Here is a 26694-nt window from a genome sequence, read left to right on the forward strand (position 1 = left end):
GCATGATTATATTGGCAGGCAGTGGCAACCGCATTGCCAACAAAGGAAGAATTATTTTGGAGATAGAGCAAATCTGAGCTGTGGTTACGAACACAAGCTAAGTGAGATGTCATGACGGGATCAGCGTGGCGGCTCCTTTCAACATCGTCATTATGGAGTGAAATTCACTTCCATAGCCATTGGTTGTTAAAATCAGGCATAGATTCAGCCCTCATGTTGGATATTCATGATTGAGGTTTTTTGGCACACTAATAGATATAAGAAAGGAGCATATAAAAATATATTAAATTATATTGAATTGGAAAGTGTAGGTGTAGTACTTATCATGTAACATATTTAGTCTGACAGTTTCGCTACCTTTCAGTGCGTAATATAGCTTTTGTTCCTAGATATGCAAGGCAGTTGATTCTGTTGCACCAATAAGTACTCAACGGAAGCATGATGACAGGAAAACCAAAGTGCCCAATTGGATTATGCATGTTGCGACAATTAAATCTCGAGTTTGTACAGGAAACTTTCCAGGTCATGAGAGTCTCTGTGTGTAGATGCATAGCACTCTTCTATTATTATGGTATTTGAATGAAAAAATCCTCTAAGAAGGCAATAAATGATTGTTTCCATTTTATTTGTATCAATGGTTAGCCAACATGTGTTTTGCTTGGTCTCACAATGTGCCCATGAGCTTTTTCATGGTGGGGTGTTGTGAGAGAGTAAATTCGCATGAACAGTTGGGTGTTTTGATAGTATCAAAACTCATATTTTAGCATGGCCAATACATAGCTTCCAAATTTCCAATGTCCATCCAAATGTGCTGTTCCTGTCCAGGTTTTTATTTGAATTTTGGGGGCACGATTCACAAAGGTAATCTTGGACTTTTGTCCTAAACTTAGACCAAAAGTCTAAATTTACAACTTTGGGAATTCACAAAGGGCATTTACGATCAATATCTTTATGTTCACACTAGGGGTGAATCCCTGTCCCAAGTGCAGATATATAGACAGTAATCATAAATGTCCTTTGTGAATTCCCAAAGTCGTAAACTTAGACTTCTGGGCTAAGATTCTGACATAAGTCTATGTTTACCTTTGTGAATCAGGACCCGTGACATGCAGCGCTGCTTTTTAATGGAAAAACAAGACTACAAGTCCCAGAATTTAAATAAAAATCTGTCTAGAGCAGTATATCACACATGGACCTGGGAATCTTCGCAGGACTACCTATATTGTTCATAAATTCAAGTAACTATGGTTGACCTCCTGCCTGGGACTATCCTCTAGTTCTATAAAGATTCTAAATGCAAAGAAATGGTCTCGAAGTACAATGAATGTTAAGTGAATCCCAGAGTGGTGAAGCTAACTCCATTTGGAAATTAACACCATCACCACCAACAGCAAAGTGCTTCAAAATGATTGCGTACTGGCCCTGCTTACCTTTCAGCATTGCAGACCTTAATGAGCCCTTTCCTAGATTTATCTTTGGGTGATTCCTTCACAATCACTTTGAAATTCTATTAATGCCTTCTCCCGAGAGAAAACATCAAGAATTTAGGGAAAAATATTACCTTCAATCCGGTAGTATAGGAAGAAAGCAAATGAACATCTTTAAGGTCTACTTTGGCTAAGGAAATTTCTCCCTTTGATGAGCCTTGGTGGCAGAGGTTCCGTGATCTCAGCTGTTGTAGGATCTCACCTGGACTTTCCCAGTTCGTTGCATCGAGGGCTACCCATATTTCAAATTCAACGAGTGCAAGCAGTGCAGACCCCAAGCTGTTTGAAAGTTTTCCAATGTCACCTATTCTGTCATGTTACACTCTTTACTGGCTAGCCTTCGTTGACTTCCCATTAATAACTGGATTTCTTTCAGAGTTGTACTCTAGTCCACCAGGTGTGTTAAGGCTAGTGTTCTGCTTTTTTTTCGAAGCGTTTGTTACTGTATTCTCAATGTCACTTGGTTAAATCCTTCCTTCAGATTCAAAGGGATGCGCATGGCGGTCGCTGTTTGTTAGTTGCCCGCCCAGTTACATGGAGCTCTCTTCCCTTGTCTCCAAGGTCAAGTTCATCCTTCTTGGCTTTTCATTGGGAAAATGGAGAATGCAACCAGATGTGCGAAAATATTTTCAGAGTGGAGCATTTCTTCTATGATGCAGGCTTTCTGATCGATCAGCAAAGATGTAAAAATGACTTAAGGCCTATTTTTCCTTTGTTTTTTTGTGTCTATTTTTCCTTTGTTCTTTTGTGTAAGGAGCGTGTGCTCTTCTGACTCCCAACACCAAGATTCCTTCGCTGTGTTTCTCTGTGTATCCTTGTGTGCGCTACAAAAGATTCCTAGTGTTAGAAGTGAAATGAAATTTTAGGCTTGAAACATTTACCACCACTGTATGCTGCAGCATATTGTTAAATCGTACTTAAAAGACTCTGAAAACAAACTGGAGAAGAACGCATATTAACCATTGAAGGAATGCAGTTGGGCTGTCAGACAGCGTTAGTAATATAAGATTATCTTAACTGCAAAGAAAATGAAAGTGTATGGAGTCAGAGGTTAGAATTATTCTAGACGTTGATTCAATGTTTATGCTAATACCATACTCCCTTTTCGTAACAGCCGATCAGTGCCAGTTGGTGTCTGCGAATGGGGACTGTATTTGTTCAGCTGCGCCTTTATGTCTCAGCTTTTGAACCTTGAGTTTTATTCTGATCTGCACGGTGTTTGTCCAACTGAAAAAAAACTTCGTGTCACTTTATCATATAAGCATAACTTCTCAAATTTATATTAGCTGATAAAATACTTTTCCTCTGATGTTTGCTTCCTATCACTTCATAACTTATCTCTGGATGTCGGTCTAAAAATGAGCACATTGTATGGAAGTGGCTTTTCCTCCCAGGCTCATCGTGCCGCTTGTGGGCACCTTAATGCCCCAGAAGCTATTTTTCTTGGCAGGAAAACAATGCGAGCAACCATTAAAACCTGCGGAAGGCGCAATTTAGTGCTAGCCGCTCCATGCCCACTGCCAAAGTTGGCTTGTGTGTACGTCTTTTTTGTTAACATAAAAATAAAAGTAACTGCTGGTCGAGCCGTGTTTGACAGATCCCTTCCAACCTTGACCCGTTTCTTCTGATGTCTGATAGCTGCGCTCCTGCGAGACCACATTCAGCTGTCAGACAGCTGAGAGAGGGCAGAGTGGTAAACATTTTTCATATTCATAATCTACACGAAAGCAGATAATAACGAACGATTTATCCACGTGTTATTTTTCCCGTCCACCCATAGTCTCGGCTTTCCGCGTCTTACGACACAGCTGCGAACAAAAATGGTCTATCATAATATTGATGTCAAATATCATTCTGCACTTATGTTGACTTTAAAGTGTTAACCACTGACACGTTATCACAAGGTAAGAAGTTAGGTACAATGGAAAATCGATGCATCCCTATCCATGCTCAATGCGCAAACTTCAAAACGTAGGAATTTCCATAGTTAAGACATGTAAACCAATGTAGTTACAGACGTATTGATCAGGGGAACAGCTGCCAAAAATGCAGCATGTGCAGTTGTATCTGGGATCCATGGTGTGAGGGGCCTTGAACACCCCAGTTAGGTCTATATTTCAGTGCCTAACCAAGGGAATAGCTCTAGTTACCATTAGGTTGCTAGTTGCCATTAGAGTTCCTGGCATTCCTGCTGTGCAACTAGAATTAATGCATTATTATGAAGGGTGGGCAGAACTTCCAAAGTTTCACTCTGTGGAATACCCAGAGTTACATAAACGCTCGGTGAGATTCCGTGGAGTTCTGCGAGTGGGAGGAATCGGGCACGTCATGCTGCTCGCTCTGATTTTTAGCGCCGGGAGCTTCTTGGTCGTTGTAAACTCAGCGCGAACGGCACCACGTGGTTCGCCAGGGGGTTCTGCCTTACATGTACTGTTGTGACCTGCCGAGTTTAACTGCATCAAGAAATCTTGCTGGGAGGCATTCTAACGCCTGAAAATCACTCTATGTGGTGCAAATTCACGCTCACCTTCGCCAACTTAACATTGGCAAGCTGGAAACAACAAAAACTCCACAGCTAGTCTGCTGAAAGAGTGTTACCGAAACTCTGCACGCCAAGTGAAGTGAGAAGTGGGCAAAACTCCACAAACTCCGCCAGCAGAGTGGCATTTTTCACCCACCTCTAATTATTTTGTACCAAGGTCATCATTTACTCAAATGTTGATGGCCAGGCTCCATGGGTTAAGCCAAGGGAAAAAGACCTGTTTCTGCCATGACAGTTGTCATTATAGATAAGTGATAGTTGCTGCTAATTCTCCTTTGAGGTACTGATAGGAGAGGTGGGTGCTGCTGTGGTCCATTTCTCTGTAAACGTCCGCAGGTTACAACCTTTCTACCAGAATTTCATACAGATGTTACCTTTCCCCACCTGATGGTGTTGTTTTCTTAAATGTGCTAAGTTACTCCAGCATGAAGTCCAGCTTTTTTGCGAACCATGGGGCATATTTAAGAGCCCATAGAGCCATCTACCGACACATTAGTGTAATCTTATTAGGTTCATGTTTTGTTAAATAGCCAAAGTCCCCAATACATTCATTGCACCACTTTGTAACCCTTTGCGATACATTATGCCTTCGCCATGCATAATGTATGCAAAGGGGGCGTTCCCCTGTTAGGGGTGGGATAATAGGGTGCAAGGAAATCTAAAAGGGATCCTTGCATCATTGTTTTCACCACTTTAAACGCCGGCTCAGAGCAGGTGTTAAAAGGAGGCATACTGTTGAATACAATGGGCCCCTATGTACTCTGCAGGAGTAGTGCCAATATTTTGGCACTACTCCTGCAGAGTACATCAATAGCATCAATAAAAACAATGCTATTGCCCCTTCCCTGCGCCATGGTGCGCCATACCTTGGATATAACGCACACATGCTAGCAGTAGGAGGGTATTCAGGGGCACAAGGAAAGTGGCGCTGCATTGGGTGCAGTGCCACTTTCCTTCAATCTGCCCCCATATTGGCCCACTCTTCTCTTACTCAATACAGTAAATACCATTAACCAATCAGCATGCGATCACCAGTAGGCTTTGGACCAGAGAGGTTTCCTTATGCACTTTGCTTCCTTAAATCCTTGATCACTTCCCACACAAGTTCATGCAGTGTATTTCTCTGAAAGAGCATCATATTCCAAGAAATAAATTAGGAGTAAAGCCTGGGATCTCTGCCAATCAAAAAGGATGAAAAACCATTCAACAGATGTGGAAAGTTGCAGTGTTGCATTGAAGAAGACAGACATGTAGAGTGGTAGCAATTTACTTTTAATTTCGTTTTTCAAATACTTAGTGTCTTATCGAGGGTGTGGAGCAAGCTACAGATTAGGAGTATAACTAAATACCAAGGAGGAGTAGGATTAGCACCTTCAGAATATATACTATTCCATACTTGATGTTTTAGAATAATGTGTAGTGCGTTGTCAGTGTAAGTTTAGCCTCTCAGAAACAGATTCATGAAAGCAAATTTCAGTTTTTAGAAATCGGGATCAAGAGATTGAGAAAAGTGCATGATGTGCATGGTCTGATTCAAAAACAAAGAAAGCACCACAGGTGTGTGCAATTAGCACTATCCAGTCACACTTGGTTTACACTAGCCTACATGGCTGGGTGTGTGGCTGGTTCATTGTTGTGAATAGTTTGCATTACTAATGCACAAAGCTGCTTCTGTAGTTTCATTGCTTTCTGTCCTGTCACTGGCGTGTTGCAGGTGCAGAAGGGGCGTGGCAGCCTGGGGGGTATGGGAGAATAAGCATTAATTTAATTTATTTAAAAAAAAACACTTACCTTCCCTCGCCGCCACACCACTCCTCTCCTCCTTTGCTGCAGGCAAAGGCTCCCAGCCTGCCCTGCGGCCAATCCTGACTCTGCTCAGAGCAGCATCAGGATTAGCTGGGAGTGCCCAGCCAGGGTGCTCCCATGCAGACTGGGACCGTGTGCAGGCTCTCTCCAGCCCAGCAGCTGTGTAGCAGAGCTGGAGAGAACCTACTGCGCATGTGTTTTTAGCCAGCCTGAGACGGTCGGCCAAACATGCATGCTCAGCAATCCCCCTCGCTGCTCGTCATCCTGTGGCCCCTTTACCAGAAAACAATAATAAAATCAGTTTATTATCGTTTTCTGGTAAAGGTTTAGGCGTGGGATGAGAGGGGGATTAACGGGGGAGGGGAGGGGATTAAATTAAAAATAAAATTTAAAAAACACTTACCTGTGGTGCCGCCTTCACCACTGTGCTGCTCCTCTCCTTTTTTCTGCCTGCAGGCACAGGCTCCCAGCCTGCCCAGCACCAATCTTGACGCTGCTCAGAGCAGCAACAGGATTGGCTGGGAGCGCCCAGCTAGGGTGCTCCCAGGCAAACTAGGAGACTAGGAGACTGTGCAGGATCTCTCCAGCAACTGTGTTGCTGGGCTGGAGAGAGCCCTGTGCGCATGTGTGTTTGGCCGGCCCAGCTGGCCAAACATACATGCGCTCTGAGGGGGAGTGCTAAGCACTCCCCCTCACTCCTCGTCACCGCCGTGCGCCTGCCTCTTTTTCATGTGGAAAAGGTTTGCCGCTGCTGGCGGAGGGGCGATGATCCTTCACCCTTATGGAGGAGCCACCCCTGATGTTTAGACCTGGCGTTAGTCAGGACCATTCAACTGTACTAAAATTCAGTGTCTATTTACCTAGACTTTCACCCTGCTCTCCTCATTCATTGATCAGTTAGTGTGTCATTCACAGTTTTCTTTCACCCACTATAGCAAACAGCATGGGACAATGGGTCATCCCTCTTGAGCCATTGCTAACCTCACTGTGAGTGATGACATTCTTCCATTACACAAGGAGCAAATCCACAAAAAAGTAGCTCCCTTCAGTGTCAGGCACTACTATTTTTAAGATTGATGAGGGGCCCTTTCCTTCCACAACAATAATGTTTTGCAAGAAGCATGACAAAACCTAACAAGCAGTGCCAAAGCTGAAAAGCTTGCAGCCAATCCAGACATTTATGTTTTGCCAATGCTTTTTCTAGCAAGGTCCATGACAAAACCAAACAAGCAGTGCCGAAGCTAAGGGGCTGGCCACCAAAGCCAGACCTTTTAGCTTTGCCAGTGTTTGTACTGCTTGTACAAACACTTTAACTCAAGAGTTTCTGAGGAAGCAGGGAGATGTGTTGACTTATGCCTATGCATTTAAAAGGATCAAGTGTACTTTTATTCCTTTAGTTCTTCATTTCTTATATCATCAACAACAAATGGCAGATAATTCTGAAATATTGGCCATTGTCCTCTGATGCCCAACCCCAATTTCACTTGACATTTATTTGATAATATTTAAGCAGGGTTTGGTTCCTCTCCCAAGTTTATTACACAGATGTAAGTCAGTTTTAGTAGAGTGTTGTTCTGGGGCCACCTAAAGCTCACGGCAAGTGTCTCTGTATATGAAACTGGAGGGAACAAACTGCCAGTTTTAGGACTCTGCAATCATTTCTTACTCATCATTCATAACTGTCAAGTCCAGAATGAAGCAGGTAATCCAAAAAAAGTGCTTATACGCAGAGGTCGAGTGATGCACTTAAAGTATCTAACTACTTTATATGCATATTTTATGGTTTGTGTGTGATGACATCTAACTAACTTCTCATAGGATAGCAAATTGTTTCAATGGCCAGGTTGAGCAGAACAAAATATGCCAAACCCGGCATTTAGTCAGTCGAAAACAGCTATAATTGAGTGCAGTGGGTCCCTCCAGCCCCTGGGTCCTGGTGGCACTACACTTGCTGCCCTACTGAGAGCACCAGTTCTGAGTAGGGCTGTAGATTCACGGTTTGTGACTTTATCTAGAAGAGCAGTTCTGGGGACCATTAAATTCTACATCAAGTGATTACATGTCCAGTTCTGGATTTGCTATTACTTTTAATGCAGAAGTGTTTCCGAATGTTCTGGAGGTTTCCATCTTGCTAGTTTGGTCAGCTGCTCTGGAGGCAGTGCTATGGACTATTCTGGAAAAAAAATATTACTTACCACTTTCTATGTTACTAAAGGATAGCCTGTCCCCCCTCATAATCTTTATATATTTATGTCTTAATTTGTTTACATTTGTATAGCTCTTTTAGCTAAAGCACATTTGCATTTTGGGTTCTGCGTTTTGAGCAAAAGATTCAAGTGACCAATTTGCAACTTTTTCAAAAATCATCTTACAGTTATTTGAGAGTAAAGGTGTTTTTTAAGATGTCAATTGCCTCAACTCGAAGAGGTGGAGGAGCCGAGCCGCCAATCCATTTCTTTGTCATTACTACAGATTTTTCATCTTTTCAGAGGACTAAGGGGGTGTTTCTCTGATCTTTATTTCCTTCTATTGCATATTCAAAAGAAAGTCAGACCCATCATTTGGATATTTACATGATATGAACACTTACCAATACAGGACTCAATGTTTCTGAAAGTTTGAAATTGGTGTGTTCTTTGGCAACTGAATCATAGTTTTAAAGCCACCAACATAAGCTTAGATCTGGTGTCTCCATTTGGTTCTAGATGACCTATTGGTAATTTCCAGGTGAACATTCTTCTGCTATTCTGAAATTCTGTCAGAAGTTCTCTCTCTGTCAAACTGCGAATGATGTTCAATCGTAGAATTTAGTTAGTTCAGGAAGGCACAGCAATCTCTGCCGACAGAATGATAAGTGATAATACTGCATGCCCCTGAAATCCACCATTATACTGTATTTTAGATTTATTTTCGTTTTCTTCATATTCCTTATTATTTAAGAGTCACTTTGCCCTTCCTGATTGTCTTGTATGCATGGGTTGCAAACGTATTCTTTACCTTTAACTACTCATGTTTGTTCTTTCACACATTTTAATAAAGCAAAATGACTTGTTCTTGCATTTGAATCCCTAACACTTAAAAAGAGCTCTTTAAACTTGTTATGCTTTTCAACCTTGGTCAGAGTGCTAAGTTCTCCTCAACCTCTTTAACTCTTGCCTTTCTTCTTTCATCACAATCTTGTCATTTGACAAAATCTACAGCTTACTTTCCCATTGCTGTAACTGATATGTTATTATTAGCAGCAGTTTCTTACTTACCATCTGAACCTTATATCATTTGGACAGCAAAGGAATCTGCTGCATACCTTTCCCTTTCCTCTCTCCGCTCCGCATAATATTTGTTCTTGATCAGAGAACTATTGATCATTATGAAAAGTGCCTGGGTTCAGATGTCAATTTGAAACACAATGGCTGTCTCTTGGTTCCTGTAAAGAACTGTTGTATGCGGATGAATATGTAGAATTACAGATTAGTAGCATTTGAAAACTGGTTTGTTTCCAGTGAGAGGTTCCAAGTGACATCAGATATACATCAAGACAGAAGCTCTTGTTGTGTTTGACTTGCACAAGTCTCTTTTGTATGCCCCCAATCCTCTGCCCCTACTTACATTAACATCAAAAGAGCACTGGGGTAGCATGTGCACTACCTTCACCCGGTCTGTGAACAAAAGGGGGAGTGATGCTGTATCTTCAAAAGCCAGTGTTTCACTGCCGATGACAGAGTATTGACAAACAAAACTATTTTTCACTCCTCTAAGTGAAAAACGGATTTAAAAAACTCAGTTCACAGTACTGAATCTCACCATACATAACATAAATATAGTTTAAGTATTATTCCAGTCTTTCTCCTAATAGCTATTTCTTGACTGCTGACATCAGGTTGTTAATTTGTTGTACTAACAGCATTTGCTGCAATGTGTCTTCTGAAACTTACCCTGTTTCTTTGAAATATCTAAGTACCTTTCTGCCTTTACTTTGATACACCAAGCCTTTTACTGTGTATTTCTCAAAGGGGTTGCTGTGCGTACCTGTCCTATATTTGGCAATGCTAAGTATGTGGACCTCAGTGAGTCAAAGCTTCCTCTGAATTCTCTGTATGTCCCTATTGTCTCATTTCATATTCTTACATCTGGGTTTTCTCCATCTCCCCCTTTTTCTTCTTCTGTGTACTTGGGAGGAGATCATTCAACTAAATTGCCTCTCATATGTACTTCTTTAGATTTGTCTAATCAACAACTGATATGGGGGAAGAAGCCCTCAATTAATTAGAGTACTGTTCCTGTGAATCAAGTACATGTACCGCAGAGAAAAATGTCAAGCTTATATTCTCAGGGGAAAAGTTTTCCTAGAGTCCCCTCATGTCTGTATTTTGGTGGACAGTGAGGTTGCGCATGAACATTGCTGTGAAGGCAAGCCTCGTAGACAATGCTTGGAAAGTCTTCTCCATCCATAGGATCGGCCTATTGCCTCCAGAGGAAGTGCCAGATGCAAGATTGTACCTGAAAGTCTAGTGGTGTTTTTAAAAATAATATCCATCAGGAAGGAAAAAAACTGGGGACCAGAAACACTTTCCAACTGTCCAGGCCAAGTAGCCAGGTGAGAAACAGAACATATCCATCTAGTTTATTGAGCAAGCAATTTAGCAGAAACAAAGGTGACACAACTTGACTCGAATGGACTCCCTTTTATAGTGTTAAACAGGGTGTGACATTATTAGGAGATTGTCCGGCTATCTTTAATTGAATACAAAATATGCTCAATTCCCTAGATTAAAATCCCCCCTAAATAACAATCACTTTGTAATTCATAGGAAAGGCTAGACACACAAAACTAGTTTAAATAGTACTAAGTGTAATGAGCTTAGTTTTACAGTTTAGATTTTACATGTTTCAGGCTGATAACGCTTTTAGCAATTACATTTTATACACTTTATGCTTGCACAATATTATTCTAAGAATAAATTGTACATGTTGCTTGTTTTTAGTAAGCCTTTCCCAACGTGTAATCTGTACACTCTGTTCAAGGCTAGGTACATAGAACATGATATCCTGATGCTTGTGTTGTCCGTTGGAGGCAGCTCCTGAACCTAGACATATCATCGCATTAAAGCTGCCCCTTTAACAAGGTGTGGTTTTGATTATATAAATCGTGGACTGCTATACCGGGGTCTGAAATACACTCCGGCCACGATTGTCCTGGAAGAAATCCTGTGTTGACATGCAGCTCTGCTGACCCTGATCTTCCATCTTGCAGAGAAGGATTGCTAACTTCACTCTTGACCCGCTTCCTGGCTCAGTTCTCCAGGTATGGGAGTCTCAGGCTATCCTCGTAGATCGGGCAAAGAGTACACCACCTATGCTCTCAGAGTATAAGTTGTGATAAGTAGAAAGTTATAGAGATAATAATGCCATGGTTGCATTATTCATTTTATTAACCATGTTGGTACTGCTATTTACAATGATTTATTTCATCTGCCTAATAATCACAGCTCAGTCTCTTTATGCAAGAATACGATTATTTCAATAAATATTTGTAAACTTTTCCTCATATCTTTCTTGTGCTTACCCTGAGCATGCATGAGTAATACAATGAAAGGGTGAAATCTGTTTCCATGATTTCCTTGGGAGAGACAATATAATGTGGCAGGTTGCCAAAATCATCTGTTACCTTGGAAAGGTTGGGGGTTCAGGCGAGGGACTGTGAGCTAGCTACAAATTGGGCCAACAGTTCCTGATAGTGTAGGCCGACTCAGTCTCTACTTCCTGAAGTTCTATCATCCTAATATGCAGTCCTGCCTTTTAGTAGGAACATTATAACATGTTTGGCCCCATGAGGTAAGGGGAGAACCCTTACTATTGCCCTCCTCACCCAGAAGGCCAGCTCACTCTTCCTCATGCTCTCTAAATGGTTACAGTCTACCTCAGGGCCGCCCAGCCAGTTCACTATAATCTAACATGAGTGTTGTTGATACATCAAAGCAAAAAAACTTTACTAATGGCTGAACATTTATTGAGAGACTGCAGTTCTGCTGTATCTTCACCATGGTCTGCTTGCTGCTGTCTCTCAATGTCACTGGTTGAGGTGGTGCTCTTCCGTCAGTGACTGTGACACTTGCTTATCAACTAGGGCATCACTGCACAGCATTGACAATCTCATGCCGGAATTTTCACCCAGCTGATCTGCTATTAAACACTTTGGTGCTCATTTACAAGAAACTGGTGCATTGTGATTGATGCGCCAGGTTTCTTGCGCCACCTTGCGCCCCCCTAACAACACCATGGGCTTGCTGTATTTACAATACAGTGCTCAATTGCGCAAAGTCTCCACAACAGCATCAGAAATTCTGATGCAGCTGTGGCGCTAAACCTTAACATTGCTGGACTAGCATTAAAATGTGCTAAGGGGGCCCCAAAGACAACAGCACAGCATCACCTTTAACATCTGCCCTGAACAGGCATTATAAAAATGATGCTATACTGGCGCAGCATGGCACAGTGAAATCTTGTAGATTTCCCTGTGCCATTTCTGCATGGCTTTTAGCGGGGGAACGCCTACCTTGCATACATTATACCTGGCGCAAGTATAATGTTGCGCAAGACTTAACAAACTGGCGCAATGGTGACATTGCGCCAGTTTGTAAATATGGCGTGGGGTGGTCGGTTCTTTTATGCCACCTTAGCATTAAAAAAATTACGCTAAGGCAGTACAAAATCCTTGTAAATGATGCCCTTTATGTCTGAGAAAAGGAGCAGGAGGTATTTTTTTTATTTTAGTGTCTCTCTTTAGTAAGGGAATTATCATATTCCTTCCATTGAGAAACAATCATCCATCTCATGCTGCTCTATAGTCCAGCCTCCTAGGGAGAGCTTGTCACAGCAGGCTCATGCAGCCCCCACCTTCCCCTAGGGCAGGGTTCTGCAAAGTCGGTCCTGGAGAGCCGGGTCCATGCCAGGTTTTTAGCATATCCTCATTTAGAAACAAGATGTTCCAGAATTCTACATTTTTCTAAATGTGGATATGCTAAAAATCTGGCATGGACCCGGCTCTCCAGGACCGACATTGCAGAACCCTGCCCTAGGGTGTTACAACCATTTTCTCACAGCAGCATAACTTTCTGGGATGTATATTACAAAAAAGTCACAAAAGGTGAGCGATGAAAGTGCATTTAAAGACAGGTGTCTATTGCAGCTTTGGTCTGACTAGTATCTTAATTAGTTGGGCTGGAGCAGCGCAATGTTTACCACCTTATTAACACAGTTCTTGTCATTGAAACTTCAAATACATCTCCTGCATTTGGCTGAAAATATAGCAGCATTGTATTACATTTCTAAAGTAAACAAATGACGTAATGCCCTAGCATACTCAAAGAAACACTGCAACATAATTAAATCATAACAGAGCACAATACAGCAAAAAAGTCAAACTTAAATGCAAACACAACAGCCTCAGTACAACAATATCAAATCACAATAATGCAGTACAAAGCAGCCACTCAAAAAACCCACAACACATATCCCACCATAATATGCCTCATAACAAATATGCACAAATATTTTTTTCACACATTACCACTTCCAGAAACCTGTGTTTATAACATACTGGTAGAAGGTGCTTACATCAAGTTCTACCTTAACTTAGGACGGCATGCTCATCAGCCTTGTGCTATCTGGGGTTGCATGCCAATGATCCCTGCCTCACCAACCCCACCCTTTCCCAAGTCATCAGTGGAAAGGATGGGGATAGTAAGCATCATGGTCCCAAACCAGCCCTGTAACAATTTGGAAAGGGGTGTGGTTACAACGAAGCAGGATTCTGTCTGTGTGCAAGGCGGCATAGGGATAGAGTATTAAGTGCAGATGTGAACTGATGTCACCCATGATTAGCACATTTGGGATCCAAGCCTTCCAATTCCGGGAGGAGTTAACTGTGCATACATTTTAATGGGCTTCCCCAATCTTGGTACAGGTTAGGTTATGCCCTTTTCTGTAAAGTGTGGTGCAAGAACTGATTTACTTCTGTACAATAACTTACCATTTTTAAGTGGCAACCTCCTGTCACCATGTGCTTCTTCCTCAGAGTACCGACTTTGTTTTTCTGCTCTGTTACCAGGAAGACCTTCTGTTTTATAACTCTGTGTTATCTTGTAGTGGCAATATTGGGGATGAGTTTCTTTTTTGTGAGTGGGTAACCCTCGAAACAACAGGGCCAGAGAGAAGAATCAGTGAACTTTTGGTCTCGAGTCACAGGGAATAATCAATCATGTTTTTTGCAATTTATACAGTGCAAACTCAACCCAAAGATATTGGAGTGCTTTACATAAGCACCACATTACACAAGGTCACATTCATTTTTTGTAGGCCCAGTGAGGTTGCCCAGCATGTTGAGCTGACTCAGAGACTCAAACCTGGTTCCCCAGCTCGAAAGTTGGCATCTCTAGCTGTTATGCCACATTCTCTCCCCCGTCGTTTCATTGGGCTGTTCTCGGCATCCTAGTCCCGCTTGTCCTGGGCACCTTCCTGGCAACACTGGCATTCTTATTTGCCATCCTTGTGCTACTCTCTGATTTCATGAAGCACTGGGTGGCTTGGAGCCTTTACCCACCCAGACCCACCTCGCTGCTCTCCTTTGGGAATATGTTGCAGGGGGACCCATGCACTGGGCGAAATCTTTCTGACTATTCCACTAACGTGAGTCAGGTGTGAAACAATGTCAGTCAGCAAGTGGGATTTGAAAATGGAAGTGCAGTTGAAAGAAGCTGTTTTGCGAATTGGGGTCTGGGTTGCTATTTGTTGCTATAGAAACGTCAAGGCACGGCAAAATGGGCTAAAACTTTGTAATGCTGGTGAAGGGGCTGATGGAGTTAGCGCTCACTGCTGACATCTGCTGGTGGCTGCGCCTCAACATGGACGACTCAGCCTTCTATCCTTCCAAGGTTGAGAAATCAAGTATCACTAAAACTCAGTAATGGCACCAGTGCACCCTAAAGTGGTTCTGCATGCAAGTCATGCTTAGGCACAGTGGGAATCCCTTTAATTCCTGCGGAGATAAATTGGACGTTTAAAAGTTTACATATTCCCTCATGTTTAAAGTAGCTAAAGGAGATTTGTGAATACAGATTTGCCTCCCTGTAGCAGCGATGGTCACTTCAGTTCTGAAACTTGCAAATGATGGTAGTAAATGTGATAGTAACCTTATGGTTATACTGTTGACTACACAAGCAGCGTTGGTCTAATTAACAAAGAAAAGGAAAAGAGGGAATTTTCTACAACGGGATTGCTCTTGTGTTCAGGGCAAATTTCTGACCTTTGGTGAAATCTCACAGAATTCTCAAAGATTGTCAAGTTTCTTTGCTGAAAAACAAAAAATGATTGTTTTCCATGAGTACTCATAAACATAAAATATATTTTTGCATATTTCTTCTCCGGGGCTCATTTCCATTCTTGCGACCTCAGACTGTAGGAAGAAAACATACTGACAGTGGTCTATCTCTACAAATTATGTGGATTTCACTGTAGGCTTTAGCCATTGAGTACTTTATGTTAAGTGCTTTATTGATTAAATTAGTTCACATTATATTCAATTTACATAAGGTTTACAGAAGAACTAACCTGGGCTTTTTCAGTCAGCATATGTTTGTATTTGTACGGCTAACTCTCTGCCCAGTAAGATGTAAGAGTGGCTGCCATACTGGAATGAGGACTACTTAAATAACCAAAGTTCCAGGATGGATGTAATATTTATTTATTTATTTTTATTGCAGCGTCATACCTTACCACCTGTGTATCTATAAGGTCATGATATCGTGTGGGCTACTAACGGAAAGCAAAGATATATATTTCCATTTGTTTCTGATAAATGTGCGTTTGCCACCTCAAGGCCTAGATATAGCAAAACTATCGCAAAAAGCACCTGTCTGAGGTAAAAAAAGTAAATGCTCTACCTGTTAATTTTTACATACTACACTTGAAGCTAAATACATTTGTCTGGAAATAGTGTAGGTCTCCTGACCCCATAGTGTAATTACTACTTAAATCAGAATACCTGAGACCAACCTATCTAACCTTTCATTTTGCCTCTGCAGAGCCTGTTAGTGGAAGAGGGATATTTTCAAATTCCTGTAAATAGCTCAGTGGGCTATGTGCAGGAACCCTCCATGTTATATTCTAAGGGCCTCGTTTGTGAGGCCCTAGTGGCACACTGCACCACCAGAGCATAATTTTTTTAACGTTCCCATGGTGCAGTGTGCCAGCCCATATTTACAAGGCCATACAAAGCCACCCTGTGTGGCTTTTCATGGCCTTGTAAATATGGACCCTTTTCATGCATAACACTGCGTGAAAGGGCCGTTCCATATGGGAGATGCTTTGGGTGTTCCCACCCAACACCCATGAAACCGAAGGAATCTGACTAATTCCCAGATTTACAAGTCTGAGTGATGCAACGAGGCAAAATATCTTTATTTCTCCACGTTTCTTCCTCTTCCGATGTGTGCTGCATTCTGCATCACACATCGAAACAGAAAAATACCTCTTGTGATTGTTTTTGAGCAAGAAAGTGTCCATTCCTGCACAAAAACAATCCTCCCAACAACACAGGCACCCTGGCACTATGGTGCCAGGGTGCCTGCGTAGACACATCGGAGAGAAAGAAATGCTCCATATCATGTAGATATGGTGCATTTCTGCCCTTTCCTAGCGGCGCAGGGTGACCCTTGCGCCACGAGCCATGTAAATGAGGCCTAAATGTCTTATTTGGTAGGCAAATAAGAAAAGAAACGAGTGACAGACCTCAGATTATTCTTCAGTTGCTCTGTAGCTGCCACATGCCAAACCTATGTTCCTGGCTGAGGACCATCTCCAGTCTAAGAGAGCCATAAACACTTGAATTTTCAGGCAACTGTGCCATTGGGTTAATCCATTATTTTTGTGCTCGCTTTGTGAGTGCCTGGCAGATGTTCAACAAGAAACTAAGCAACACTGAAAGTAACACCGTACATGACAGGCATTAAATGAATACCATTTCACAAAAAGCCCCACAAAAGTATGGAACTATAACATGAACTATGAAATAGGTGCTTTTCAAATTGCAGAACTCACTGCAATACATAATTCACTGGAATCTGTAATTTTGTCCATAATTCACTGGAATCCATAATTTTATTTAACTAACAGGCACAACAGAGAAATCAAACTAATAAACAAAAATACACTGGTCCAAGATAAAAAGAAAAAAAAAGATGCAATGACATAGGGCAGTCCTTTTGTTAGAAGCAAGAGCCCTCACACATCCAATGGATGCCATGCTTCATCATCGGGTCTACTCCCCGTCAGACCAGCGCTGCAATTTCTGATGGGCACCCCACATGGGGGGCTCTTTGCCGGAGATCTTTTCTCAATGGTGCGGTGCCATAAACCACAGTGTAGGCACAAAAAAACAAGGAGAGAGAATAGAAGAAAGGGATAAAATTGGCTCAAGACCCAAGTATAGAACAATCAAATTATTAATTGAAAGTGGGTATTGGCCAAGGTTAAAACAACAGAGAGAGTATAGAATGAGATAATGCTCATTCACTCTCTTTAATGCTTAGAAAAAAAAGGAGTGAGGGACTACCTAACACTCCCTTTGATAGGTCAACATGATTTGCGTCCTAAGGGTCCATACGGATCCAGTGATGCTTCTTCAGGACCAAACAAATTGATACTTCTCCTATATTCAACCAATGGACGTCAGTTAATCTAAAACTGTCAGTCTCAATATCTCCAGTCACTTACACAAGTCAACTGCACACCTGTCTAGTAACATATACATCGTAACTTGTAATACAACAAACATGGGGCAAGCAATTCTAACCCAGAAGACAAAAAATTGTATTCATGAACTTAGAAAAAGACAAAATGCGGCACTCAGTGGACTCAAGGTGCTCACACGGTGCTGTAGTGTTCAGTGGTAGCGTGCAATAAAAACATATATGCGCTTACCGTCCCCATTGTGGAACAGGCTCCATAGGAAACCATGGGCCTGGAGACGGGTGCAAATAACTCAGTGAAAACAAAAAGGTATATGCTTATTATATGAATACATGGTCAATAGGTTCCCCTAAAAGTCAATTTCAGAGATGATATGCAGAACTCTGGAAGCCCTTAGACCAAAGAATGCATTCAATTCAAGATAGTTCATAAAGATAGAAGAAAGGTATAGTTGCCCCAGTCTCTAATCAAATTCAGATAACCTCTTGGTCCTCAACTGTTAGTCAGACCGTCCAGAGAAGAGGGGTTGAGGATGGCCAGTGAAAGCTTATGTCAAACACCCGATGGAGAGCTACATTGGGGAGAGTAGTGTCACACTCAGCCAGAAAACAACCACTTAAAACACAGAAAATGGAACTCCAGCAAGGCTACATGTGCACGTAACTGATTGTATCTAGGTGATAAATAAAAGTACATCACCAGTTGGTATGGTAATTATCATGGGAGTGGGTGTTTACAATACAAGTTCCGAAGGCGAAATAACCATTCAGAGGTGGTATAAAATCTCCTCGCTGCCCATCAGAGTTGACAAATTCAGGTTACGTGAAAGTCAATATAATAGTAAGTCAACGTGTCACACATTGCGTGCCCGACTCCAAATTCATATGTGGTACGGTCTCCGGGGGCATGGAAAACTCGAGTACATGAAATAACCAATCACTTACTTTCAGGCTGCCCGTTTCCTGGCGGTACACCTACCCACGGTCGCATTCCTTAACAATGCGGAGACGGCTGGCTGGCGGGCAGATAAACCGGAAAACCCAGAAGTCAATCGGCTCAATTCATGCCAATTGGCTAACTCGTGACACCTGCATCGGCGTCATGGTAATAGAAACAGGACTCAGGTAGGCACGAGTACCGACATCGCCATGGGGAAGGGGGCTCTAACAATGAGGGTAGAAAAAGAAAAAAGAGAGAGCAAGGAAAAAAGCACATCCAACTCTGGGCGTTGTTGTTGTAAAAAGTATATGGAGACAATTGGCAAGTAACACATTGTGTCAGTAAGAGTGACTGAATGAAAAGGGTGAAATCCTCTGTATGAAGCAAGTCCTGTGGGTAAACTACTATCAACCCACTTTAAATTCTCATGGTTTGAGATCGTACTTGTAATTTGTGGCTAACATAAGTTTGATTTTGTCAATGGAGAGAACCACGTGACTTTAAAAGTGGTGAGACAATGTTTTCACCCATTTAGACTGGGAGGTGGCTAGCACAAACTATAAACTGTAGGGCATTCTATTTATCATTCATTGCAGATGGCAGAAAGAATGGCCGTGTCACAAAAGGAGAAGAATACTGCAATTGTTATGCCAACTACGTGAACTGCAACAATCGCAAGAACACATCACTCCTAAATATTCTATTAAATTCCTTTCTTCATACACATCTTGAGTTGAGTTGTTGTGTTGATGAAGACCCTGCAAGATCACTGTCCAAATTTCCAGGTCTGAAATGTATTACCTCCACAACATTTTAAAGATAAAACTATATTTCTGAGGCAAATTCTTGCAGAGTGGCGCACCTAGGGAAACAGACAGATATATACATGGACCGAGCCGGTCCTCTATGAAAGGGGCATGATTGTTTATCTTGTACAGTATTATGAGTTTTATATATACGTATTTACAGTAGAGGGCATTGCCACAAAATCAATGCTTGAATCCACACTGGTAATGTGTTTGTGACATTATTTAATATAATACTTTTAGCTCTAATGTTCTAATGCAAAAGAGAAACATTACAAATAATTGTGTACTATTAGTAGGGTGTATTGGGTTTAGATGCACAGAGCCCCCTGCACCTATTGACACAGAGAAGATCCTCAATTCTTGACTGATTGTGAAGGGCTTTGTGTAATGAGGACTCTAGTGCAATTTTGGTGTTATGCAGCACATTATAATCACAGAAAATCATTTAACATTTTTGCAGCATACGCAGAACCTAAATATCAGATGTTATTATCACGTTGCTCACTAGTACTCAGTTTGTGTACTTTGCATTCTGAAAGGCAGATTGAACGTATGATCTACAGCTTTTGGTGTTCTCGCTTAACCCAATTAACTAGCTTAACCTCTGTACTATAATATGGCAGCCAAAGAAAGTTTAAAACACCATGCTTTCAAGATATGATATTTATATTTGTTGGTTTTAGATTTAGTTATGATTACTATTTAGGTTAACCCAGTTTGCGGCGAGGGGTACTCAAATGGTTATCATCATTAGCACCTGTAACTTTACATATTCCAACATACTGCTGTGACTATGTATTTACACTTAAGCATGAGTTGGTGCTGAAAGTGTGAGAAATGCTCAGTTAAACCAATGTGTGGTTCTTTTATATGCATCACGTGATTGAAAGCAGCCAGGTTTTTAGATGTTATGTTTATTACTGCAAGAGTTCTTCTGCTATTTGGAATGTTTGGTTTCAGGCAAAAACTCATTTTCGTAGCTTACTCACCAAATCTACTAGGGCTGCTTGTATCCTGATCCTTTTTGGTGTAGATTAAGGTTTTCACTTTCCCCTCCTGTATTTCATTGTTCCTCTAATGCCTCCTTCCTGGTGTTGTAGGTTTTTGCATGCAGTGTGGCATTTTTCGCTAATACTTTGCACTTTGTCAATGCCAAGTTGAGTGAGCAGTGGGCTGAGTCACGGGTGCGATGCATGTGAGTGAAGAACCGTATATGTATGAGAATTATCAATTAAGCTTTCCGGATGAGTGTCAAACATTACTCGATAAAGGATTATTGATGACATCTGCACTGGCAGAGGGAGATACTGAGGAGGGGCACTGCAGAATCTTTCTGGTGGAGTGATGGAGAATCTACAGCAATATTGTCAGACGAACGCTAATACGTGTATTAATAGCCTTTTTGCTTACAGCTGTGAATATTTACGTAAAAATAGCACCAATAACAACAATAATAATAACAATAATAGTGATGATGTTTGTTGCAGATGATATTATAATAATAATATTGACGATGTACATGTGGATGGTGACAATAATTATATATATATATATATATATATATATATATATATATATATATATACCACATTTGTAATTTAATGACATAATATTGTTCTTGCTATTGTTGTTATTATTATTATTAATTCTAATATTATTATTGCTATTTTTATTACTTCGTTGTTATTATTGCTGTTGTTGCTATTATTTTTAATATTATTAATATTCTTACCAAGCCTGAAGTTCGGAAGGGACAGCTCACATGAACTGTTTACAGTTATTATGAGCTGAGCTACAGTTGAAACTAAGCAAATCTCAGTGGAAGAAGGTGACTTGCAGGAGCTTCTGCCAGTGGGAGAACAAGAAGCAAGCAGTATCCAAGGTTACAATTTCTCTCACTCACCTTTAATTCACAATCTTTTACAGCTGCACAAAAAGAGAATTTATGAATGACTGCGCCCATCAAGGAGACCTCATTAGACGCGCTTTATCTTCTCATAGCTTTACTCGAGCACCATCAAACGATAATCCTTTCCTCCCTACACGTGGTATTTACTGATCACATAAAACAGAACTCAAAAAACCTTGTTAACAATTAGGGAAAGAATGCCTGCTAATAAATCTAACTTGATGTCCTATTAAGGGTTGCAGCATATAAAACCCAATTTAAACCATTAAAAAGACACACTTCATTCTTTTTATCTCTGTTATTCTTTCAGGGCTAACCACCCCGCCGTTCATTATGTGTCTTTTCTATAAGAGATATATTAGTGAGAAATCAACGTGTTAATGCACTTTAATGTCGCCCATACCGTCGATGTTTAAAACAAGGGTGCAGGACAGAACATTAGCGTGTTACGTGCAGGCTACACCTTGCCTCCTCATGAAAATGCAACATCCTTTGTGTCATTAAATGTTGTAGATGAATTGGGAAAGACAAAGATCTTGTTTTTTGGCTTGATTCTAATGAAACAGTTAAGTAGGTATGTTTTGTTAAATCTAAGTGGCAGATTTAAGAGGCGCTAGCTCCACCAAAGTGTCTATTTTTGTGACGCTCCAGTGGTACTAACCACTGCTCCATATTTACAAGGAGGTGCAAGTCCACGTTTTGTGGTGTTCTGCCTCCTTGTAAATATGGGCCCCTCTGATGCAGTTTTCTGCTTCAGAGGGGTGTGGTGGGCGTTCCACCGCAACACCCATTGCTCTTGATGCTGTCCGAGACTTACCCAGGGGTGGCTTAGCATGGCAAAACGAGGAGGAATACTTTTATTCCTCTTCTTTTTTTGTTTATTCTATGTGTGCTTGCAGCACACATGGAAAAAGCAAATTGCCTTTGATGATTGTTTATGTGCAGGAAGGTATCCCTTCGTGCACATAAACAATCATTCCAAAATCACACTTTGGTATTTCTATGTGTGCTGCATTAAGCAGCGAACATAGATGTGCCAAACTGCCATTATAGATTGTTTATGTGCAGGAAGGAAGACCTTCCTGCATATAAACAATCCATACCCTCAACGCAAACACCCTAGCACTATGATTGCAAGGATGCCTGCGTTGGCATAGACAGCTTAATTCAGCGCCGGAACAGGGAGAAATGCAGGAGTGCGCCGTATGCCTGTAAATACAGCGCATCCTTGCATTTCAAAAGTGGGACAGCGCAGCACTGCTATTTTTGGGGCAGCACCCTGCTGCACCACTTTGGCATAAATTAGGGCCAAAATGTTTTCTTTTTAAACTCAAGTAGTACATGTTGTGGAAAGCTAATTGTTTCTTTTTAAACTGAAGTACATGTTGTGCCCTAGATCTGTGTATGACTGTCACTACGCAGCAGTCACCTAATCCACTCTACTGGAAGATGAGGCCGCACAAACTTACCTCACAGGAGAGAAAGGTATTTATGAAACCCATGCTTTGACTCCAAATAGTAAATCAAGAAGGAAATCCCTTCTACCTCTCAGTCCATCCGATCGGATCTGGCAGGGGTGCCACTCCAGAATCCTGGATAGTAGGTATGTAGTAGCTGCTAGTGCGCCACCCTGCAAACTTCCTCTCCAACTACCTCTCCAGAGCTCAAGGTGGTGCAGCCTTTCATAAAAAAACTTGCTCATTGTTTATATTGTGTGCCAACTGAACATGTACCAAGCAGATCTTGATGTTATGCTGGAGTTTGCTAATTTCCACATAACACAAAATCACTTTTTACTTACTTCCAACACTAAAGGCAGCAGAAAGACTGTATTTACCTCCACCTCCACTTTCTTATTCGGAACTCAAAAAAAGTCAGTCCATGTTGATCACTGAATCCCCATAAGCAAAGATTTTACAGTGTCTTTCCAGTTCTAGTTCCAAAGGTACTATACAATTTACTCTTCCAAGCAGGGGGATTTTCTGGTAACTTGTTGGTAGTCCCTACAACGCAAATAATTGATGTATTTGTGGGCATTCTTGTTGACATGTTGACTGTTCATGCATGACGGTGGCCCAGGAGTGACATATTTGTATGCCTTTTAACCTACTTGCTTACTGTCTCTAGTTTTATATTAGCCTGTACTTAATATATTATGGGCATTTTGGAAATATTCTGGCTGTACGTTGTAAACAAATGGACAGTTCTTGCCTAACTTGTGTGAGCGCGTCTGGCCTTATTTGGTCTTTGGTAATTTATTTATAAGTGTTAGAGTTTTTTTTAATTTATGTGTAAGCTTTAGGGGTTTGATGGACCTTTCGACTCCACTAAGAGTGTTCCACCATGGACACAAATTTTACTCATGAGCCAACCAGCAACAATACAACTTGACTTAACAAATCAATTATCAGAAATTTAAGTCAGTAAACTTTACATACCAGGGCCCATGTGACCATGAATAACCACGAATTTGGTAAAGTTAGAAAATGTATTTCCCTAGATTAACAATGCTAATATCACATAAATAATCTCAAAACCAAATGATAAACATATATGAATAACACAGGCTGACCAAAGTGGCGGAAAAACCTCAGTCTAACCAAAGCATTTAACGTTAAACATTCAAGAGCTACCGTACAAATTAATAACATCAATAACTGAACAATAGAAATGACACACAAATAGACTCAACAGGTGAATAAAATCAATCCTTGGTTAATAACATTTGTTGAACACGGACACACTAACTGACCCTCTAATCCGAGTGGTATGTTTAGCTTTCATGCAAAAGAAATTTAGACAAAAGTTAATTTGGAAAACATCTAGCTATGGCTTTAAGAATATAGGGCCAGATGTATCAAGCTTTTTTTCATTCACAAACGGTGCGAATTGCAAAAATCGTCCGTTTGCGAGTGCAAAAATGGTCCCTGCGATGTATGAAAGGCATTCACAGTGTGAAAATATGGAATCACAAAAATTGCAAAATTTCGCAAATATGACATGGTTTTGCGTGTCGCAATCAGCGTATCACAATAGCGACATGAAATGCTGAAATACTGAATTGCTATTTGCGAGACGCAAACTGCGACACAGTTTAGCGAATTGCAGATAGCAAACCGCAAAATCATAGCACAATTTGTGATACGCTGATTGCGACACACAAAACCATGTTGCAATGGGATGCATCAAAAAGTCGCAAATCGCGAAAATTCGCAGAACGGCCTTTTGCACATGAAATTTACCCCAATTTGAAATTAGGTGGTAACCAGCTGCAACCTATATAAAGAGGCCAAGAATGCCTCAGCCGCTCTTCCACAATGGCTGCACTCTACGTAATGGCGAGGAGGATGAGGATCTTGGCAGATTTGAGGAGAGAGAGAGGAGAAGACAGTAGCGCATTTTCAATGTGCGCATAACCCTTTTTGACCAGACAGAGGAGGAAATCTATGAGAAGTACAGGTTAAGCTCAGCCATGATACTTGACCTGATAGCTGATCTACAACCCATACTGCAGCGCATCACACACAGGACCAATAGCATACCCACCCATGTGCAGGTATTGTGTCTCTGCACCTATTAGCCTCAGGGAGCTATCAGGGGGTCATAGCAGCAGCAGGAGGGGTCTCACAGAGTGCTCTCTCACGATTCTTCCAAGCATTTCTAAATGCTGTGTTGAGCAAAATACAGGAGCACATAAGATTCCCCAACACCCGACAGGAATTACAACAAACCAAAATCAATTTTTATCAGATTGCACAATACCCTCATGTTATAAGTGCCATCGATGGGACACATGTAGCAATCTGTCCACCATCGGCCACCGAGTATGTTTATCGGAATGGTAAAAACCATCATTCCATGGAAATACGGGTGATTAGCAATGCCTCTAACATCATTATCGATCTTGTGGCCAGATACCCAGGTAGCACACATGACTCCTACATCTTTCGCCACAGCGGGATTCATACAAGAATGCTGGCTGGGGAGTTTGGCGAAGGATACCTACTGGATAAACTAATAGATGACAATGTTGCATTGAAGTAATAATGACGTCAGATTCCAACATTACTCATTTTACCCTCTGTTCATTGCAGGAGACAGTGCCTACGCAGTGGGCACCTACATACTGACGCCCTGCCTGAACCTTGCAACGCCTGCAGAGAGGAGGTACAATGCTGCACTCAGGGCAACCCGCAGTGTGGTGGAGTGGACATTTGGTCTCCTGAAGAGCCACTTTAGGTGCATCCATAAAAGTGGAGGGGCACTACAGTACAGCCCAGAGTCGACATGTAAAATAGTGGCCGCATGTGCAATGTTGCACAACATAGCAACAAGAAGGGGCATACCAGTTAAACCAATGGAGCCGGACTCAGATGAAGATGGTGATCCCTTACCACCCCATCACCCAGTTGACAGGACCAGTGCAGCAGAGGGCAGGCAAAGATGTGTTGACATCACGCGCAACCATTTCTAATGTAAGTAATGACAACACTACTGCAATTTTATGTCTTTCTGCAGTTAGCAACATTATTACCTTGACTTCAGGTAACGTATGTGTCAAAAGGACAAAGCCATGAACCATAGGCTGCCATGTGCAAATAACAGTGTCACGCTATAAGCATCATAGTATAACTGTACATGTTACAGAAGTCCCCTGTAGGCCTTAACATTACTTCCAACGTCCACGCCCTCCACTTGAGTGCTCAGTGGCCTCACTGGCACCTCTTGTAGCGGATTCACTGGCAGTAATGTGTCTGGTACTGCGATGCCTAAGGTCCATCACAGGGGCTGTAAGACTGTTGAGGCTAAAGAACTCCTCACTATCTCCACCACCCAGTTTGCTATTTGTAGCACTGTGTGCTGTCTGCATTGCATCCAGGACATTGGGTATTTGCACCAAGCCCTGTGCAACATCCCGACTGCACTGTGCCATCTCCACCTGTATGTCCACAGCACGTCGTGACATCATGGCAGTTGAGCTAGGAAGCCGATTGACCTATCTGCAGAACCCATCAAACCGTCTCATGAATTGGTGATGGCGCCTACGGTGGGTGACAAGCTCCTGCTGAATCTCAGTGCAGAGGTCTCTAATGGCATTTGTCAGGTCCTTTGTGTTTTTGGCTGCTGATTGCTGTCCCTCATGCAGTGACTCCAAATGCTTGTTTATTATGCCCATGTTCTGATTGAATGACACCAACTGCCTGTGCATTGACCTCATGTGTTTGCATTGCAGACACTGCACTTTCATCATGGAAGCTTCAAGTCCCCCAAAGAATGATGGGCTCTCTCTTTCCTCTGGGCACTGTCTGCCTGCATCGCGATGCCTCCTGAGGGGAGTTGACTGGCGCTGGGGCAGGGACTGCTGTGTTATTTATTATTTATTTATTTATTTATTTATTTATTTATTTATTATTTATTTATTGATTTTATATAGCGCACAGCTACCCGAAGGTTTCC

The 26694-nt window shown here is 41.7% G+C and overlaps 1 protein-coding gene across 1 annotated transcript in view; it reads right to left on the bottom strand.

Moving 5' to 3' along the window:
- LOC138290376 (uncharacterized) overlaps positions 1-18658 on the bottom strand; it is a 201940-nt gene extending 183282 nt beyond the window's left edge. The window contains exon 1 of the mRNA XM_069230239.1: positions 18525-18658. Within this exon, the coding sequence (XP_069086340.1) occupies positions 18525-18570 (46 nt within the window). The 5' untranslated portion in view covers positions 18571-18658. The remainder of the gene's footprint in view (positions 1-18524) is intronic.
- Between the last annotated feature and the right edge of the window lie 8036 nt (positions 18659-26694).

Source organism: Pleurodeles waltl, chromosome 1_1, assembly GCF_031143425.1.
Source record: "Pleurodeles waltl isolate 20211129_DDA chromosome 1_1, aPleWal1.hap1.20221129, whole genome shotgun sequence".
NCBI lineage: Eukaryota > Metazoa > Chordata > Amphibia > Caudata > Salamandridae > Pleurodeles > Pleurodeles waltl.